Here is a 21,671-nt window from a genome sequence, read left to right on the forward strand (position 1 = left end):
GGCCATCAGATTGGAAAAAATCAACTTACATCCCCATACCAAAAAAGGGAAACACTAAAGAATGTTCAAACTATCGAACAGTGGCACTCATTTCACATGCCAGTAAGGTAATGCTCAAGATCCTGCAAGGTAGACTTCAGCAATTCATGGAGTGAGAATTGCCAGATGTACAAGCTAGGTTTCGAAAAGGCAGAGGAACTCGGGACCAAATTGCCAATATCCGCTGGATAATGGGAAAAGCCAGGGAGTTTCAGAAAAACATCTATTTCTCTTTTATTGACTATTCTAAAGCCTTTGACTGTGTGGACCATAACAAATTGTGGCAAGTTCTTAGCGGTATGGGGATACCAAGTCATCTTGTATGCCTCCTGAAGAATCTGTATAACGACCAAGTAGCAACAGTAAGAACAGACCACGGAACAACGAACTGGTTTAAGATTGGAAAGGAGTACGGCAGGGCTGTATACTCTCACCCTACCTATTCAACTTGTACGCAGAACACATCATGCGACATGCTGGGCTTGAGGAATCCAAGGCTGGAGTTAAAATCGCTGGAGGAAACATTAACCATCTCAGATATGCAGATGATACCATTTTGATGGCTGAAAGCAAAGAGGAACTGAGGAGCCTTATGATGAAGGTGAAAGAAGAAAGTGCAAAAGCTGGCTTGCAGCTAAACCTCAAAAAAAACCCAACCAAGGTTATGGCAACCAGCTTGATTGATAACTGGCAAATAGAGGGAGAAAATGTAGAAGCAGTGAAAGACTTTGTATTTCTAGGTGCAAAGATTACTGCAGATGCTGACTGCAGTCAGGAAATTCGAAGACGCTTAATCCTTGGGAGAAGAGCAAGGACCAATCTCGATAAAAGAGTTCAGAGCAGAGACATCACACTGACAACAAAGGTCCGCATAGTTAAAGCAATGGTGTTCCCCGTAGTAACATATGGCTGTGAGAGCTGGACCATAAGGAAGGCTGAGAGAAGGAAGATCGATGCTTTTGAACTGTGGTGTTGGAGGAAAATTCTGAGAGTGCCTTGGACTGCAAGAAGATCAAACCAGCCCATCCTCCAGGAAATAAAGCCAGACTGCTCACTTGAGGGAATGATACTAAAAGCAAAACTGAAATACTTTGGCCACATAATGAGAAGACAGGACACCCTGGAGAAGATGCTGATGCTAGGGAGAGTGGAGGGCAAAAGGAAGAGGGGCCGACCAAGGGCAAGGTGGATGGATGATATTCTAGAGGTGACGGACTTGTCCCTGGGGGAGCTGGGGGTGTTGACGACCGACAGGAAGCTCTGGCGCGGGCTGGTCCATGAAGTCACGAAGAGTCGGAAGCGACTAAATGAATAAACAACAACAAAGCAAAGTTCCCCCCCAATAACCTTATAGCCTCTTCCTTATGAAGGTGGTGACATATGACAGGAGGAATTCATTCTATTGCCTGATTCCCCATATAAAACTTGAAAGGGTGATTGGTTTTGACAAGACTTCAAGTAATGGATGTCTGTAGGGAACAAGTGAGGGTGAGGGGCAAATGATGCATTCATGATGACAATTACACCAATGACACAAATATGTAATTGTAGCATTTGCACAATTACATCATCCCATGTCCTTCATCGCTTTTGTGTCATCCCCCTTTGCTACAGATACCACTGCTTTGAATGAAGTACACCTGTTCAAAGCTACCATGCAAGAAAGCTGCACTAAGGTTTGCTTTGTTCTGCTTTGCTCACCTTCACTTCACTAGTGGGGACTCCTGAGAGAAGTGCAGTTTAAAAAGGCTCTATGGATGCATCGTGCACATCCATAAAGCTCTTCTAGCACCTCCAGAAGCAAACCAGAAGTCTCCAGCCAACAGATATGACTGAGCAGAAGCCAGAAATGAAGCCATAAGATGAACTGCGTCAGGATGGCATTGAAATAGCATTGTCTCTGGGGCCAAAGGAGGCTTCATGGGACAAAGCATGGCCTGCTCACACAAGCCTGATGGGAATTCCATTCTTACAATGTATTTCCCCTTTCTTTAGGGAGAGGAATGATGAAAGTGAGTCACCAATGCCCTAGTTTGTATTTACTTCCTCTTGCAGCCACGTGCTGATGCTCTGCCCCTCCCAAGGGCAAAAAAGGTAAAGCAATCCTAACGTGAACTCATAGTTGATTTAAAAGGGATTTTTGCCTCATTCAATAAATAGGGGATTGGGTGGCACTGGAGGTTGTTAGAAATACTGCCATCAAAGAGGGTGCTGACCATGAAAGATGAAGACAGGAATTGTACCGGTTCACTGTATTCTTCTGCAGCTTGCCAAAAGGTTTAGCTATTTCGATGAATGTTCATAGCATTTCCAAGGGACTAATTTTGACACGGTTGTTTAAGTTAAGCTGGAATTTAATTAATATCATCCTGCTTGAAATACGACATTGCCTCCTCTAATATTGTTAATATACTTCCTGTCTTTAGGTATAGGCATAATTGATATTTTGTATTGATAAAAAAGGCAGCACGAACAGACTGATTCATGTGTTTAGCCAGTATATCAAATTGTTAAATACCCTTGACCTCCCTTTGGGATGAAATGTGCAATGCAAATGTCAGATATATTTATCATCAGCAGACTAGCAATTACACTAAGTGCTGTGAAATGCAATCTCAAGATGAAGAATAAAACCAAAAGGAAATATGAAGATAAAGTCTACATTCTAGTTTCAAAGCTTCCTCATTTCAGTCCCTCTTCTCTTATTTGATGCCTGATCAATATATAGTAACTGCAGCTCCCAGAATACCTAGCAAGCATGGCCTTAACGCTTAGAATTCTGGGAACTGTGGACCCAACACAACTGAACTGCACAAGAGTGGGGAAGGCTGATTTAGTGCAGCAACTGAACAGCCAATGACACAATGAAACCATGGCACTATTTCACCAGTCCACGCATCCCATCTCCAAAAAAGGAAAAATATTGAACAAGTACCACCTACGTAACAGATTAATGTTATCTGTTAATCACTCTAAGTAGTATATAATCTTTCTCTTTGCCAATGCATTCCAGAAGTGAATACCTTTTAGAAATCTAAGTTAAAAGTACAACAGTGTGCATATACATGTCTGTGTATGTTTCATTACTTGTATTGTGGATTTGAATGTCAGTTGCACATGTTCCAGGAGAGCAGTCCAGAATAGGAGTCTTGCTTTCAAAAGTGAGGCTTCACCTGGCAAATTAGTTAGGACAGCTGTTTGCAACTTCATCGAATTCCCCCCCCCCCCAAAGAAACAACAGCTTGCTATGTTGAGCCTTAGCTGTGGATTGGCACTAAATGATAACAACAACTGCAACAACTGGATTATCCTGGCCTGGTATAAGCGCTTCTTCTGTTATCAGCAGAAGAGTTGTTCTGCTTCTGCTCCCAAACTCTTGATATGAGAGTGTGCTCAGATTTGTTTCTCTTAAACACTGTCTTAAAGATCAGTCACACTAGGTGATGTGGAAAAAAGTTCACGAACATGTTAGCGTAAGGTTTATTGATGTCTTTTTTCAAAGAATGGGTGATCCCATTCCACAGCATGCTGGCTGGGGAATTCTGGGAGTTGAAGTCCACACATCTTAAAGTTGCTGAGATTGAGAAGCACCACCCTACCATATAACATTTTCCTGCTTCTGTTGCTTTATAGGTCCCCACCCTGTCACACTATATTATCAGCAAACCAGCAATGATCTGCTGCAATTCTACCTCCACAGTTCTATGTGGGAAAAAAAAGCTTTTTTTTTTCCACGTCAGCTACAGATGAATCTCACTCTGTTTCGGTGAATCCATTTTGGAAAAAGATCTCAAATGCAGCTTTGCTGACTTGACTCATAATCAGGATTTGCTAGGACAAGACATTCCTCAGGGCTTGCTAGAATAGCACCATCATTGATTATTTATAAAAATAATAAAGGCAGGATAAAAATAAAATAAATAAAATAAAATAAATAATATACCAAAGGCATATTTGCTTTCATTTTTGTGAAAAAGAGGACGGGGCTGTTTGTTGATTATTGGAGTGTTGGAAGTGGTTGGGAAGGGAGGAAGCTCAGCCGTGGACAAGCATATAGCGAAGAAAGTGAGCAATGACTGGCTAGCATTTTCAGAGCTCTGGTATTGGCTAGCTTTCTCTGAAGTAGTGTTTCTCAACCGCGTCAACTTTAAGATGTGTGGATTTCAACTCCCAGAATTCCCCAGCCAGCTGGCTAGGGCATTCTGGGAATTGTAGTCCACACGTCTTAGAGTTGACAAGGTTGAGAAACACTGCTCTAAACAATGGTTGTTTGAAGGTACAGTTCTTCCTGCAAACTCCAAATTCATGCCAGACGAAGTGGAGGATTTATTGGTTAGATTTAAATCATGTTGGGAGTTATTGGGTATGAAAAAAAATGCTGTTATGGTACAGCTCAGTAATACCAAATTGTCTTCACTCTAACAGTTTCTTAAACATGAATTTATCTCCCTCTTTTTAGAAGTAAAGAAGGGTCAGACTTACCAGCAAGCATAGGAAAGCAGATTTGGGGCATCATGAAAGGGAACCATACTGGTTTAATTTATTATTATATCTTTGCCACATGAGAAGCAACCATTCTGAGGTCTTACTAAATCATCCATGTGCTCTGAATTCAATAATATTGATATTTACACATTACTACCATTGCAAATGTTAGCTAGCTATAGACATAATAGTATTTATGGAAAGTTGTCTTTGTTGTTCATCGTGCAAATTATAATGAATTTCTCCACTCCTTTTTTACCAGGGACTTAAAAAAAACAAACTATTTTGAGATCTCTTGGTTCACTTGACTTTGTATCTAGAATGAGAAATACTCACCTTACATTTGAAGGGTTTGACATCTGAATGGACAATCATGTGGGCTTTGAGGGTCTGTTTTTGCACAAAGCTTTTAAAGCAGAGGTGGCATTGGTAGGCCCTGATATTGGTGTGAATTAAGACATGTCTCTTCATATTGGCAAGTAGTGTAAACTCCCGGCCACAGATCCCACACTTGTGCTCTTTCACACCCTTGAAAAACATAAGAACAAGGTAAGTGAAGGGTATTGGTTTCCGCGCTGCCCGTTTTTTTCCTTTTCCTTTTTTTAAATTTGGTCTTGGTTTTGACTGGGGTTGCTTTATTTCACCTCTGTGATAATGATTCTCCTTTAATCTGTGATGTGCTAATTCCAACTGAGCACCTTTTAATACCTCATTCTGTGACATATATCAAGATGTCACTTCCTTTTCATGACTTCTCATTAACCTGTTTCTAGATCCAGTGGTAACCACAACATTTTTAACCCATATCATCTCATTAGCCATGCAAAGCTGCACAAAGAATAACGTGCTTGCAACCTTCTAAGATTTGGGGAAAAAGAAGAAAAACAATATTGATAAAGCCATCGTAGACCACCAAAAACTTGAGAGAGAGAGAGGGAGAAAATATTACAAGAAATATGGTGTACCTGTCTATTATAAGGCCAAGAAGAGTGTCTAGAATGGAAAAGATTTTGATTAGGGCCATGCAGAACTTCAGACTCGGTCTCCAAAGGGTGCTTTGGAGTGAATCTGAAACCAAATGTATCACAAGGATACCATCCTTTAAAACCGTGGCATCTTTTCCTAGGATCACATGGCTGCCTGCAGCACAATCCTGAGAAAAGATGCAATTGATTTAAAGAGTTATATCTGGTCTCCTGGGTACCCTGTAGCATTATTTTGAAACTGAATCTGAAGTGCTGCCCAGCCTTAATCTGGAATCAAGACTTCAATAATTATTTATATATCCATGGAACAGCCTTTCCAAACTTGGTACCTTCAGGAAAAGTTAAACTACAGAATCTGCACACTTAGAGCAACTATGCCAGGTTGGCTAGGGTTGATGAGGGCTGTAGTTCAACTGTGGAAGGCAGATTAGGGAAGTCTGCTATATACTATGCTGGCTGGGTTTTTTTTTAATCTCTGAAAAATAAATATATTAAATAAATAAGTATTGATAAATGTCACATGTCTTTGTGCTAAAACAGCTCAAATTTTGCTTGTTTTTGTTTGTTATTATTATTATTATTTGTAAGTGCAAAAGAATACAATATAAAGAAGTAAACTTCTACCTTGGTTCAAAAACTTGTAACTTAACCAGAATTAGAAAACAATAATGAATAATGAGAGTTATTATTGTCTCTAAACTTTCATATTTTTCACATGAATCCACCAATTCTACTTCAAAATTTTTCTATAAACCAAGAAATGTAGCAATTTCATTAGCACTCACCATTACCTGTCTCTGTAATGAATATTTACTTTAATTCAATTATTACAAAACACATTTAGAATATTATAGTATTATCCTATGCATGATACTCTAAAGTAGGTATTGTTGCATTCAGTAGGATCACCAAAAGGAAATGCTGTCCAAATGAACTCACTTCCTGTGTTCAGGGCTACAACTTTATAGAACATTCTTATAGATGTCTCCTCAGAACTACTGAATTCTGTGAGGTTTCCTCCCAGATATGTGGGCAAAGATTTGTAGCCTCAGGTTTCCTCCATGTGTGGTATTTATGCCAGTCTTGGATTGGCTCTGCTTGTGATCCCACACCATCATCTCTATTGGGCAGCTGAGATTATTAACTTTAGTTCAGCCACAGTAGAAGAGGAATTTAGTCTTACAAACCTTGGTGTTTGGGGGCAGATGTTTTCCCATTTTAAAAAGCTCTTGTTTTATCCACCTTTGAGCTCCTTCACTCTCCTCCTTCCCCATAGTGGGTGTGTTGCTGTGGTGCTGTGCTATCTGTGTTCTTTAAAATTGAGCTTAAGGTGGCTTCTCCTTTACAAAAGAGTTTAAAATCACAGTCAGGTGTTTCAAAAAAGTTGCCAGATTAGTGGACTGGCATGTAAACTAAAGACAGAAGGTGGTAATGGCCAGATGTCAATTTGTGGACACCTACTGGACAGCTGCAGCAAGTATGATGTTCTTGAAATTTCAAGATTGGCTGCAGTGAGGGCCATTGCTGCTGAAACTGAAAGTGTTTCTGAGGTTAGGGAGAAGTAAAAATGGTGGTAATATGGAAGTGACTTCTGTGTTATTTTCAGTTTATAAGTGCTTAAAAATATATGCATTTCAGCAGGTCACAAAATAAGTTTTTTCCAGCACAACTATTGGAGAATTTCAGGTATTAGCTTACCTTATGAGTCAAAGAGTGCTGCTTCAGGTGATGAGGCTGCACAAATTCCATGCCACACTCAGTACAAATATATGGGCGGATATCCTTGTGCTTCATCATGTGATTCTGCAGCTGGCTTGGGTACTGGAATGTCTTGTCACACTCGGTGCAAGTGTATTGTATAGGACCTCGGTGGGTGGTTAAGTGCCTCTTCAGCTGAGCCAAAGTTGGGAAGTCAAGACCACACTCAATGCAGATATTTTCTCGGCCATTCTCATGCTTGGATTCATGAGCTTTCAACTCACTGGGATAGGCAAACCCCCTCCCACAGATCCTGCAGCTGTAAGGTTTAATGTCACTGTGCTGCATCATGTGTCTCTTCAGGTGACTGGTTTGGGTAAAGGCCTTGTGACATACTTGGCACTTATGAGGCCGAGTGCCTTGATGAGTCAGCATATGGGTATGCAGGTGACTCAGCTGCTTGAAAAGCTTGCCACACCGGGAGCAAGCATGTGGCTTGATGCCACTATGCCCCAAAATGTGAGTGACCAAGTTGTATTTGGATGTGTAAGACTTGTCACACATAGGGCACTGCCAACGTTTCTGCTCCCCTCCTACATCAATGTAATAGCTGTCATCAATCTGAATGTTAACATCCACTCTTTCTACCTTTTGCTTCTTTTCAGCTTGCTCATTTAACTCAACCGTTTTGAAGGGTGGTTCTGGAGGCCTTTTCAATGGGAAAGGATTTCTAAAATGAAAATCTGGGGGGATCATAAAAGGGAACATTAGAGTAGGGTGGACTTTGGGGTAGTATGAATAGGGAGCCTGCAGAAATGCAGTAGGGCCAGGCCATAGAACTTTGGGTTTTATTGGTTCTTCTTTGATAGGCTGTGTCCCAAAGTGTTCCAGAGTCCTGTAAAAATGATAACCAAGGTTGCAGAGGTCGATCATGTGAGCACTGTACTTTGACTGTGTGGCTTCATGGTGAAATATTGAAGGGACGCTGGGAGAACCTCCATCAACATTTTCTTCAGATGTGTGCAATGGAGATGTGGGATCTCCTGGAGGGAGAGTAGGAGGCATTTTCATGGGCATACTTTTACGTTTACGAGATCCCCCTTCCAAAGAACTTTTGAAGTTTTCTAAGTCTGTTGGAGGGCTGTATCCAAATTGGGCAAGCTGTGTCCTGAATTCCTCACTGAGGGGTGAAGCTATACTGGTCTTCACAATAGGATCCAAGCAATGAGCAAAGGAAAAGGTTTGCATATTGTCCATCCTGCAGAGTGTGTCCTCTTTCTTCATTGCACTGAAGTCCTCTTGGATGATCTAGCTTCCTTCAAATAATAAATAACAGTTCTTAAAACCAATCCTGTTCCTGCTTGCTATTTTTTGATATGATGTGGTATCTGAGTGGAATCTCTTGAATGATAGTTTAACTCAAAAAATGGTAGTCTCTCCTATTTTGTCTGCTTTTTATTTTCAGCCCCAAGTTTACCTTTCTAGGCCAGAAACTTGGGTTCTGGCATTTTTATTTATTGTAGCTATATACTATGTAACTCCATGTGAAAGGAATTCAATCTAACTCTCCCATGCATTAAAAGAATGAGGACAGGCCATGGGTTGGTAAGGGCTCATCCTGCTGGTCCACTATGGATGCACTTAGACATGCTTTCCAATGTCAAAAGCATGCAGACCAATCTTGATGTTCAGTAAGATTATAGCATTGGAAAGAACTGTTTAGGCCATCATCCTACTCCTAAATTCATGCTATATATTCCTTTTTGGGCTGAGAGCTACACTTGGGCTCTGAGTGATATCCTAGGGACACAGTGGAAAAAGTGTGGCAGTCTTAAACAAAATGCCCACAATAAAAACACAATTTGACTGAATTAAATGCAAATTAAATTGCAATTAAGTCAATTAATACAGTTCATATGGTTATTAGCAAGCATGTAATAGTTTGCCTTACCCCATCATTTAAAACTCAGAATTCAGTGGCAAATGTATAGGGTTCTGGGGGTCACACTCAAGGTAGAGTATATAAACTCAGCTAATCCATCATCTGCACAGTTCTTAATTGCAACATCACATGAATTTGGGGCAGAGAGTTGCAGTGAAGTTGCACACTGTTTATAGAACTACACAGTAGCAATTTTATCTAATATAGCAGGATTTTATTTCTAGGAACGTTATATCCTGGTGTGAGCTGATGCAGCAATTAGACACTCTTGCCTTAATAAATGGCATATACTTAATGTGTTTATTCCCAATGTATGTCACTATTTCTACTTCCATCTCTGTAACATTTACAGCTTAGCAACTTTGGGAGGGGTTATATGTACCAAAAGCTTGATTCAGTGAAGGTAATTTCTTATGTTCCTAAGTATTGATTTTGCAGGCTGTTATCAGCTGCATGAACTAGCAAGCACACAATGAAAGATTGGTGCTGTATGCTTCCATGAGTGCCCTAAATTTAGGACCTCTCATTATGCCTTTCAGTGCTATTTTCTGTCCAACAAATTAATTCAAGCTTTGAGTATCCATTAGCTACTTGGCCTATTTTACAATATTTGTTGAATAAATGTGCATTTGGTTTAGGAGTCAATAGTGCAGCATTTATACTCACATTAAATTATCACCTTTGGGCCAAATTGGCTTTGAATGCATCTGCATGAGCTCCAGACATCTGTGTCTAAGAGATAGAGAAGAGAATGATAATTCTTTAAACTGTGTCATAGTAGAGATATAGAAATTCAAGGTTCTATGCTGTTTTCTGGTGCAGAACTGGGGGAAAATAGATCTGAGGATGCTGTTGTTTGGAGATGATGGATCATAGACAGACAGACAGGTGATAGAGATAACTGGATAGCTAGATAACTAGACAGAAATAGCTAACTAGCTAGCTAGCTAGAGATGGGGGGGAGAGAGAGAGCTAGATAGATAGCTAGATAGCTAGAGAGAGAAGAAAGAGGAAAGAGAGAGAAAAGATAGAGAGATGATAGATAGACAGACAGACAGACACAGATACTGTAGATAGATAGATCTAGATAGAGATGATAGATAGATCTTAAACAATTAAACAACCTTACAGAGATAATGCATGTACTGTATGCCCTTTGTTGAACTGGAAGCATCAATATGTAAACATGCTGTACTATGTATTCGACTCCCTACACCAAGGACCAAACCTGATGTGACTACTGTATCCAAAGATTCTCACCCTTGTACCAAGTTTCTGAAATAGACATTGCATTTGCTTCTACTTCATGCTAAATTGGAGATTTTATAGAAGAGAATACAATTTTCTCATTCTTTATTATGTTTTCTTTGCCTATGATATTGCATATAATTCCTTTGAGTAGTCTTCCTCAATATGGGGTCCTCTGGTGTTCATTACACTGAATGGGAACTATAACCCAATAGACAGCTGGAGGGCATAGTTTGAGGAATTTTATGAGCTCTCTGCATGCTTGTCATTAATTCTATTCTTTCCTCAGTATGAAAAAATAATTAAGGCATCAGGCTAGAAATCAAGAGATCATGAGTTCTAGTCCTGCCTTAGGTGTGAAGCCAGCTGGGTGACCTTGGGCCAGTCACTCTCTCTCAGCCCCAGGAAAAAGGCAATGGCAAACCACATCTGAAATCTTGCCAAGAAAACTGCAGGGACTTGTTCAGGCAGTCACCAGGAGTCAAGACTGACTCTAAGGTACCCTCCCCTCCAGAAAACAGGGAATGGAAGGTTCAGATACTCTTTCCCTTTTTTGAACTGGAAAAAACATATAAGAATGGCATTGTATTTGTTCATGTAGCTTGTAGTCTTTTATTTGACTGTCTTCAAAACAAGCATGTTACTCTGGTTCTAGCTCCTTAACTATAGAAGGGCTGGGGTCTAGGTCCCCTAAAGCAGTGTATAATTGTCAGACTTTGTTTGGAAACATGTCAGCACTTTGCAATATAATAAGGTCACTAAACCAAAACAGGAAACTTCACAAAGAATAACCTTTACAGTCAAAGTAAATTTGGTGGAGATAGCACATGTAGAAATTCTCATTTTGCTGCTTTTCCATTGCCTTTCGAAAAATGTTAGTGTTGTGCACATTTTTTCATCCTTTATATAAACTGCTGTGCTGAGAGCAACCAGGCTGTTTCATTTAAAACTTCCCATGGTGGATCAAGTATAGGGTACACAGATCATAGACACCACCTGGATTGTATTCTGTGGATGGACAGTTCCCTTCACTTTGCTGTATGAGTATCTTTAACACTGCCCAGGTGTATACAGTATTGTTATATTAACTTAGAAAGCCAAGTAAACTTTCCCTACAATATAACTGAAGTTTCTACACATGGGAGGGATAGGTATGCAGACTGTTATGTATTCAAATGTGTCGTCAACTTGGTACCCTCCAGATGTTTTGAAATTGCAACTCCCAGAATTCCTAACCAGCCTGCAAAGGTAATTCCAACTTATCTGAAGGGCCTCACGTTGGGCCGACTTACATCACAAACTGCTATTCCCCATAAAGAGAAACACTGGGTTCCAGTGGAGACAAAAGTATATCCTATTAAGCTTTCCTACAGAAGGACTGGCATCACTAAACAGGGCTGCCCTATATTCTCAAGCTATTTTCTTGCTTGTCTCCTATGTTTGGCGGTGGCTAGTCAAAGGAACATGATAGAGAGAGGCCTCTGTGAAATTTGTACTAGTACTAGCATATTTTCTCTGCCATGTTAGCTTTGGGGCAAACCCTTAATTCCTGTCCCTTGTGCTGACAGCCCATCCAAATCAGTGTCTAACTATAGTTGTTTTCTGAGATAGAAAGAGAAAGAGAGATGGGGAACTCTACTCACAGTGAAGTCGCTAATAGTGTTTAGTTTAGTGTGCCTATCTATATAGGTGGTGTGTATTGTTAGAGACAGAAAGGCGTGCAAAATGGGAAGCGGTGTTTGTGAATTTTGAGTTGTTTTTAACTTTGCAAGGTTTGTCGTCCTTTTTAAAAAACAACAGCATCATCCAAACTAAATTTTAATTTATTGTAAACTATGAGCAATGTCACAGAAGTGGGAATAGCAGTTGACTTCAGCATGAGTCACATTCTCCTTGGATGACAAGAAGAAAATGTTGGTACATCCACACTGCTTCTCAGTTATCCTAACTGCTGCCGGTTTAATGTTCTATTATGCTTTTTTTTTTAAAGAAAAGGTAATTATTTTTCATCTTTAGAGAACGGGAGCTCCATTCTCCCCTTCTGTACACAACGTTCCCATTTCTGTGTGTAGGAAGTAAGTGTTAAATACTAAACGTGCTGCCAAGTGCAATAGCAAGAGAAGACCAGCTTCCTGTACCTTGAATAGCCGAGCAATGCAGTACAACAGCTTTTCTTACCCTTCTTGATAAGATCGTATCTTGAAAATTCTTTATCTGCACCAGAACAATTTAAAGTACAAGAGTGCATGCTGTGATCCTTTGTTTCAAACTTTCTGAACTACACAGAACAGGAATCTATCATCTGTACTGTTAGTATTACGAGAAATCAAATGTTATGTGACGTAGCAATTCTACTGTCTGTTTTAAACGAAGTCCAAAGTCACTTAATTTTGAAGCTGTGACTCAATACTCTTTAGCCTAAACCAAGCATAGAGGAATTATCAACTGTAGCAAATTATTTCCATGAAGGCAAAGTCAATATTGAATCACTCTGACTTTAAGCCAGACATTTTCTGAACCTGCCTTCAGGGAAGTTGATGTGAGGATCTTGAGGAGACCCCTCTTTATGCTTCCTTGAGCATAAATGACAAAAGGCAGAATACAAAAGCATTACACAAATAACATTAAGCCATACACAACCACGATCTCTAAATTCATATAATATGCTAAGACTAAGACTAATAAAGAGAACCATTTGGGTGCAGTGGTTTAAGGCCCCAGGTCACAAACCAGAAGACCATGAGCTCTAGCCATGCCTTAGGCACAAAGCCAGCTGGATGAACTTGGGCCAGTCACTCTCTCTTAGCCCTAAGAAGGAGGCAATGGCAAACCACTTCTGAAAATCTTGCCAAGAAAACCTGCCAGGGGTCAAGACTGACTCAACACCAAAAAAAAAAAAGACAGATAAACTGCAGTATGGTTTAATGGGGGGTGAAACAGATCTGACTGTGGATATTCATGCTCTCATCTCTGTGGCTGAACTATTAACATTCTGTATTCATTTGTATTTGACACTGCATAAAATAACACAGATCCTCTACCTTCTTCTGAGGTTGTTTTATTGAAACAGATAAAATCATGCACTAAATACATAATTCAAAAGAAATAGCCACTGGACAGGGAATGGAGCCTTTCTATGTCTCCCTGAAATTTCAGGAAGTAAGAAAACACATTTTTTATCACTAAGTAATAAACAACAATCATAATTTTGCAAATTATTAAAATAACATTTTGCTGTTATTTGCTGTTACTTAACTTGAAATATTCAAATCTGAGACGTATACAAAATTAAAGCAGAACCCTACTTTCTTCTCTCCACCCTCACCTATTTTCATAAAACAAATGGCACTGTTCCTAAGATGTGCTTCCTTAGAAAACCAAATTTGTACTGTAAATTGTGTAAAGCATGAAGAAAAAGGGAAACTACCATAACAAGACTGATAGGGGTAAAGTATAGCTTGATATTGGTAGCATTGTTTCATAAGAGAAATCGTTAATCCCTTTCCCGTCAGAATGGAACAGGGGCATCTAATGGGGGTCAAGAAAGTCTATGTGGCGGCACCACATGCAAAGGAGTGCGGCTTTCATCATGTGCTCACAGCTGCCATCTTGACTTTTTTTACCTTGTCCTCACTCTGCAGATGCACTCTGCAGATGCGCCCCAATTTGGTTTTTTGTTTGGAAATGCTGGATTTTGAAAATGTCTCTGCTAGCATCCAAAGAGATTCTCAGCCATTTTGCAATGAAACAGATGTGGACAAATGATCTGACATACTAGCTGTGTGGGCAAAATAGTTCTGAAATTGGAACTGAGACAATGGCTACTTCCATTCATTTTCAGAGTGCCCCCCGACCCTTGGAATGTTTGTCAGGAGTCAGGTTCACAGAAATTAATAGCAATACGGGGTTGCTAGTAAGAGGAACTCATAATGCTAACGGCATATCCTCCATCCATTTAAACAAATTAAAAACATATTCTTGATGTGACCTCAGCTCAGCTGGTGACTGCATTACCACAAGAATATTATTTTCTTTTCAATAATACAGATGTGGTCTGTGGAAGTTTTTCAACTTCCCATTGTAGCTTACAGCCCTAGAATTCCCTGGTGGCCTCCTATCCAAGCACCAGCCAGGTCTGAAGCTGCTTAGCTTCATAGCACACAGCAGGTCAACCACATGCTGCCCTGAGTTTTTAAAAATATTAGAAAAACTATTAAAAATTCATCCAGCATGGTATAGACGGTAAAGATGACAGCGCAGATACTATTTTTCCTTAAAGAAATATGAATAATTGTAGTTATGTACACATTTGTTAGGTATATGTATGTTATCATACTGCACTATCAGCCAACATTGGCACCAGCCACCAGGTGCCAAAAAAGTTCAAGGCTTGATTTATTACTGTTGCATAAGAAACACCATTAGACTATAGCTTTGTTGTGTTCTTCTTACAAAGTGACTCTAAATCCGATTTGATCAGACGCTTAACTCTTTTTAGGCATTTAGCTACTGTACATAAGGGCTGAAAGAGTCAGAAGGGGGGATATACACATAGTCCTCGTTTTGCAATCACAATTGGGACCAGCAACTTGTTGTTAAGTAAGGCAGTTGCTAAGTGAAACTGTGACTCTGTTTACGATCTTACTTCAACTTTCCTTTGCTTTACAGACCTGCGAAGGTTGTAAATGTGAGGATTGGTCGCAAAGTTACTTTTTCATCACCACTGTAACTGTGAAGGGTCACTCAACAAGGCAATTGCTAAACGAGGATTACCTGTAATCGTAATGACTTTGGATGCTTCATAAGTCAGTCAGTTGAGTAAGCTTTCTTGTGATGAGAAACCTGATTGTGCTGGGGTTCCTGATTATGGCAAAGTCTCAGCTGAATGTCCCCAGTAAACATTTGTACCCAATGTATGAACATCTATGGAGGACATGGGCCTTACCATTGCCCCACACTTTGCACTCCATTCTTCAATGAGTGCATGGGGCTTATAGCAAGACAGGAAAAATGGACAAAATAGCTCAACAATGTTGTGTCTAAGTCTTTGAAAAGTATCTGTATAGAATCATAAGCTTATTTGAGCCCCCATAGCAGCTTATTCTGCACTGCCTTTTACTACAGATAGTCCTCATTTAGCAACCACAATTGGGACTGGCAACCTGGTTGCTAAGTGAGGCAGTTGCTAAATGAATCTGTGACTGTGCTTATAATCTTACTTCAGCTTTCCTTTGCTTTACAGACCTGCAAAGGTTGTAAATGTGAGGATTTAGTTACTTTTTCATCAGTGTCATAACTGTCAATGGTCATTAAACAAAGTGGTTGTTAAATGAGGACTACCTGTATTTTTATGTGACTATCAGTATTGGTGCTAAAAACTGGTAGATTGCTGCCAATCATCATTATCTTGAATGAGCTGAAGGTAGCAACAGAGTCCACCTCTCAGCCATGTCTTAGATGTGAACATAGGAAGGCTGGCATCTCAGTTCTCTATGGGAAATTACCTTCAGGTATTGATTCAGGCTACAGAATAAAGCATGAATCACTTCCTTTCTTCTTTTACTTCATATGCTAGTTACTAAAGTGGAAGTGAAGATGTGACAACCCTTTTAGGGTTTGATATAGAACCCAGCCAGATTTATATGAGATGCATAATGACTTCAGCAATGGAATAATCACATGAATTGGGGCTTTGCAGAGCTTCAGATTTAGAGGCAAAAAGGTGTTTTAGAGCATACTGGGGCTCCTGTAGCATCTGTCTGCAATTACCTGAATCTTTCCATGGAATTGCATGGTGGCCCTCAACAAATACAGTGCTTTCATAGGAAAAGGTGAGTTTGGTTTAAGGAACTGCAGGAGCACCTTTCTGTCTTCAGATCTGAAGTTTTGCACAGCCCTGATGTTCATGGTTGGCTCTGTATGCAGAGGAGCAAAGCTATCACCCACAGAGTTCACAATACACAAGACTGTCTTCTACTGCTTCTAGAAAGGAGAGCTCCAGGTACAAAGTGAATGTACGAGCCATAATCTATAAAGTTCCAGACATTTGTGGGGAAGACTAAGCTAAGATCTGCTATGGCTTTTTAAGAGATTTTTATGTACCTCACAAAACAGCACATTTTGGTAATGTAGGGAGAATGAATTGTAGGCAGATACAAAAATGTTCCATCCCTGACAACAACGCAAAGTAAAGGAAAGCTTTCTACCATTACTTTGAACTAGAATTGGTTTTGTGATGATCCCGTATAGCCAGGTTCAAGAGATGGACAAGTACTGCCCTCACTCTGAACCAGCTTCATCATATCATAATATAGTCAATGTCACAAAGACAATTCAGAGTAAGGACAATAGTTATTGTCCTCATTTTGACACTACAATATATTTTAAGGACATCACCCCACTAAGTTGCTTGCAAGTATTATCCCAGCTAAGGATTACTTTTTAGAAAAGTGCTGGGGGAAAAAGCAGTCATAAACAGATAGTAAACAGGATCTTGAAAATACGAACAACAGAATATTCATTATTCATTTTTCCCCTAGATCTCCCTTTTGCACGGAAGATTTTTGCCTGAGAGTATCAACCCAACCCTAGTTGTACAGCATACATTCCATTTCCGTAAGGAGCTCATATACTGTGTGACTTCACCTCCAGATTATATAGCAATTTGGGAAACTCTGAGGAGGACTAAAGCCACATCCACAGAGCCCCTGTGTTGAGGCACAGGGACAGCTCATTTAGCATTCATGGAAAACATTACTACGCACTGCAGCAGCCATCTTGTGCCAGCCAGACACTCAGGTGAGCCAAAGGTCAGCTGAGGTATTCCAGTATAGAAATGGTATTTTCCCTCTTGCTGTGGCATAGTGCCAGCTATGTCAACATTGGGATGTACATGGGGGAGGAGGCTGGCCCTGGAACTATGTCACTCCAGCTGGTCTGCCAGCTCTGTTATAGGACTACTGCCTCTCATGTAGACCATGTATATCACTTCTGTCCATCATTCACAGTCTGACTACAGTGGTGGCCAGATGGCCTGGCCTCCATGGCTTGTTTCCTTTGTATTGCAGTGGGGCTCCTGATTTCCAGGTATCATCACTGCCAACCTTTAAGAAAGCCCCTCCTCTTAAATACTATTCACAATCAGAATTTGTCTGATTTTTTGCAGTCCAGATTTGGTAACCCTAAAGAAGACTCAACTGCAAGGTGACACAGTCTCCTCATAATCTGATGCAGATCTATTGCTCACCAACATGACTAATTCATTTTGCAGGGGAAAATGAAACCTATAGGAGAAGGTAATTATTACATAGATTTCAGATTGTTCTATAGCATCCAAAATAAAAGCGGTAACTACCATTTTAATCAATTTTGGTCACAACTTTCTTAACTTCACTATATTGTAGAAGAGGTTGTTCATCAGAGAGTTTCCCAAAACATTTGCCAACTTTAACCCAAATATGGTTTGGTATTTTTGCTTTTATGAAAACTCATCTAGTTCTTGGTTTATCTTCCTCTTCCTTTAAGTACTATCTTCTTCTTTCTGTTTAGTGGATTCATTTCAGTGCTGGCTCAAGGCCAATTATTTAAAATGACAGTAGACTGTCTACTATAATACTGCATCATTCCAGTATGACACTAGCTGATCTCCTAATCATGATTTTAAGTATGTGGGTTGTTAGAGTTTTATCATCAACGAGTTTTCAAAGGACCGTCATCATCATTTTCTTGGTAATCATTTTTTAAAATGCTTTATCATATTGTTTTTCAAACTATTCCCTACCTTATGACTCTTTAATAATGAATATGCAGGCTAGAAATTTTATTAATAAGTAACCATGATAAGAACACTGGGAATTCCCACTGCTCTGGCTTACACATTGTGCTAAGCTGTGTTTAAGTCTAATTGACTGAATAAGTCTTAATCAGTTGGGTTCACCCAACATGCAAAGCCCAAACCATCCAAGCAGCATTAACTACAGTATGCAAATCCAGGCACTATCTTTGAAAATTATTATGAATCAACTACAAGACCGCATCGTTTCAGAGAACCTTCTTGGTTCACTGAATGATCAAATATTGCATATAATGCTTCAGTGCACATTCTCTCTCTCTCTCTCTGCTATTTGACAAGGGTTTTTGGACTTTATTTTAATTAATATTTATATACTGTACCTTTATTGTTCATTTAACAGTTCTCAGTGTTTGATCTTGATTTAATTTCTGATTTTATATTTTTGAGCTCTTAAAGGTACAAAGGCAGGACAGAAAAGCTTTAAGCAAAGAAACACAGAGAACTGTCTGCCTGAAGAAGTTTTTTTCCTTCTACTGTAACATAATAACTGAATGTTTGAATTTAGTTCTATTCTGATTGTCATTAAATTATCAACTCTCATCCTAAAGCTTCAGAATGAATCATTAGCTATAAGAGTCCACAAATACATTTTTTACTTTATATTTAAATATGACAAATATAAAATATTATCTTAAAAAAACAACATTACTCTTAATAAGTTAAGCACTAAGTGTACTTAACTGATACATATATGAGCTTTTCCAAAGATTATTGACATTGTGAATTATGCCTCAGGACATAACACTTCTGAGTATGTTAACTTCCCATGTGTAGCTTACCTCAACCTGAGGAAATTTGATTGAAAAGACAGCCAGTAAGTCCATCAATCAGGTAGACATACTGTACATCCCGTTAAAACATTCCAACAAAGCGGTTAAAGTATTGTAGATAATAAAAAGTTGCACATGATGTTATATGCAACTTTAAATTGAAGATCCAACCCCCAAACATGTAATCTTTGACTACTGATCTCATACTTCCAAATCTAATGTCAACTATACATTTCTGTTTGGTTGGTCACAGCAAGAAGCGAGAGGACCCAGCTGGGCTTCTCTTATTTTCCTGGGTGATCTTCTATGCATAGGCTTAAGTAGAGTGGCAGAAGCCATGGCTTCCAAGGCTTGAGTTCCTTCACCCTGACTTTAGATGTTCCATGCCAGAACAAAAACAAAACACAACCCTCCCACTTTGCCATGGACTTGATTTTAATCCCAAACTTCTGGGGAAATTTTCTTTATTTATTTCCTTTAAAATATTTCTAAGAGCACAACTGTTTCAAGGTGAATGAAATAAAAGGAACAAAGAATTAAAACCAACATTAAAACAAGCACCCTGCAAAAATTAAAGCACTTCCCCAAAAATGCAAAGAACTCACAGACCAGCTAAAATCCCAATCAGAACGATCAGATGCATTCTTCTTGTGAATAAAATATTTTTTAAAGTCTTTCTTGAAAACTGGCAGCATTGATGCTTGACAAACTTCAGGCAGCAAAATATGAGAACACTCTGGAAAAGGACCTCTTTCTAGCAGTGCACCTTTAGTTAAGGCCAGAAAGTCTGACCTGCAACAAGCTAGATAACCACTAGATAGCAGTGTAGAGTTAAAGTCTTCTTGTATCTCTTTGCTTAGTGGTGATTCAGATTTTTGCAGCCCAATTCTGGTATCCCCAATTTAGTACAATTCTATGCATGTTTCTTCAGAACTGTTGCAATCAGTTCAATGCTGCTTAGCCCATATCGACCATGCATAGGACTGGAGCCTGAAGAAGAGAGCTCATCACTTAAAATACTGAGGCAGCTATGAACATGTCCTTACTAAGAAATAAATTCCATTTTGTACATTGGGACTTATTCCTAAAATTTCTATATCTTACATAATTCCCAGAGAGCTTAGATGTGAGAAAACTGGGTCTTCAGTATGCTATGAATATATCACATTTAAACTTAAGCACCAGTACTGCACTGTTTCCAGAAGAAAGGAAAGGAAAGGAAAGGAAAGGAAAGGAAAGGAAAGGAAAGGAAAGGAAAGGAAAGGAAAGGAAAGGAAAGGAAAGGAAAGGAAAGGAAAGGAAATTACTGCACCCCAGCATGGAAGTGGGATTTACTCCAAGGTGTCTTGGCTTATAGCTAAAACTTAAAATATAGCTAAAATTGTAGTGAACAAGATACTAGGAGGGTACAATTCATGACTGAGCAGAACAAACCTTGTAATTTGAAGACCTGAACTGCAACCTACTTAACATAAATGTTGCCTAGATTTCTCAATGAATACAACTGTGTATTTTATAAAACAGCTCCCAGAATCTTTTGCTGCTTCTGATGTGAAGTGGTTGCTCCACTGGTATTGTACACTCTCAAGAAAGAGGACACTTGAGATGTTAACACTTAGTACCCAGGGCACTGTTCATATAGCTCTAGCCTCCACCTTCTGCTGTGGCTTAAAAATAGAAGGTTTTAAGAGATCATTCAGTCCCCTGTGCAGCCCAGACTAGATGAATCAGCTACTAAGGGCCACAAGCAAGTACATTTCTCAGATGAATTATTTCAAGATTTCATGAGGATCTGAAACATGCCATACAGATTGGGAAACGCACTAAAACAAAAAAGGTTGCAGCCTTCAGAGTGCACTAAGAACGTTTACTGCTGTTGTAAAAATGATCACCTCTTCTTAAATTTCAGACTGTTTGAAAAAATGAAGTACTGTATAGTTAATTGTAGAATGCGCAAATCCACATGTAAACACACATACTAACTTGCTGCCAAATTGAATTGCTGTGTGACCCACAAAGAAGCACGTATTTGATATTTCACATTTCATTTATTAATAGTTTACACACTGCCTTAAGTAATTTTGGAAGGTTAACTTACCAGGTGCTGACCCGACAATGGTAGTGGCCCAATGCTTGTAATTGCTCCCTAACTGGCAAAGTTGTCACTCCTCGTGTGGCAGCTGCAGTGAATTTAGAAAACGTGGAGGGACAGTGTTCCAAATGACTTAAGAAAGAGAACAGGAACAATCACTTCATTCTGTTTTTTTTCTTCTTCTCTCAGATGAGTTCTGTACCTTCAGAAAGAAGGAAGGAAGGGAGGGGAGAGGAAGTCAACAACCCTTAGCTTTCCTGCAAAAAAATAAGGAAACAGCAGATAGCCATCTCATTTTCTCAAAATGTTTGGAAAAATAAACCAAAGGAAAAGAAATTCCTCAAGTATTATATCTTTATGATGGATTTCATAGGGTGAAATTTATAACTCAATGGGTGGAATGCCATCAAAACAAACACAATGTGCCAAATACTGAGCCTTGTTTTGGGAGTCAGATGCCCCTATCTAGAAACCGCTGCTTGCCTAAGAATAAAAACAATGAAAGAGAGAGAGAGATTCAAAGATGGATCAGCCCCTCCACCTATACTACACACAGTTG

General features: G+C 39.4%; 1 protein-coding gene across 1 annotated transcript in view; it reads right to left on the bottom strand.

Moving 5' to 3' along the window:
- The window catches only part of ZNF366 (zinc finger protein 366), a 33,985-nt gene extending 12,765 nt beyond the window's left edge, over window positions 1–21,220 (bottom strand). Inside the window, exons 1-4 of the mRNA XM_063295501.1 lie at window positions 21,119–21,220; window positions 9,817–9,876; window positions 7,209–8,524; window positions 4,861–5,052 (exon numbers count right to left, since the gene is read on the bottom strand). Of these exons, the coding sequence (XP_063151571.1) occupies window positions 4,861–5,052; window positions 7,209–8,492 (1,476 nt within the window). The 5' untranslated portion in view covers window positions 8,493–8,524; window positions 9,817–9,876; window positions 21,119–21,220. The remainder of the gene's footprint in view (window positions 1–4,860; window positions 5,053–7,208; window positions 8,525–9,816; window positions 9,877–21,118) is intronic.
- Window positions 21,221–21,671: the final 451 nt, after the last annotated feature.

The sequence above is a fragment of the Candoia aspera genome, chromosome 2 (assembly GCF_035149785.1).
Source record: "Candoia aspera isolate rCanAsp1 chromosome 2, rCanAsp1.hap2, whole genome shotgun sequence".
NCBI classification, from domain to species: Eukaryota; Metazoa; Chordata; class Lepidosauria; order Squamata; family Boidae; genus Candoia; species Candoia aspera.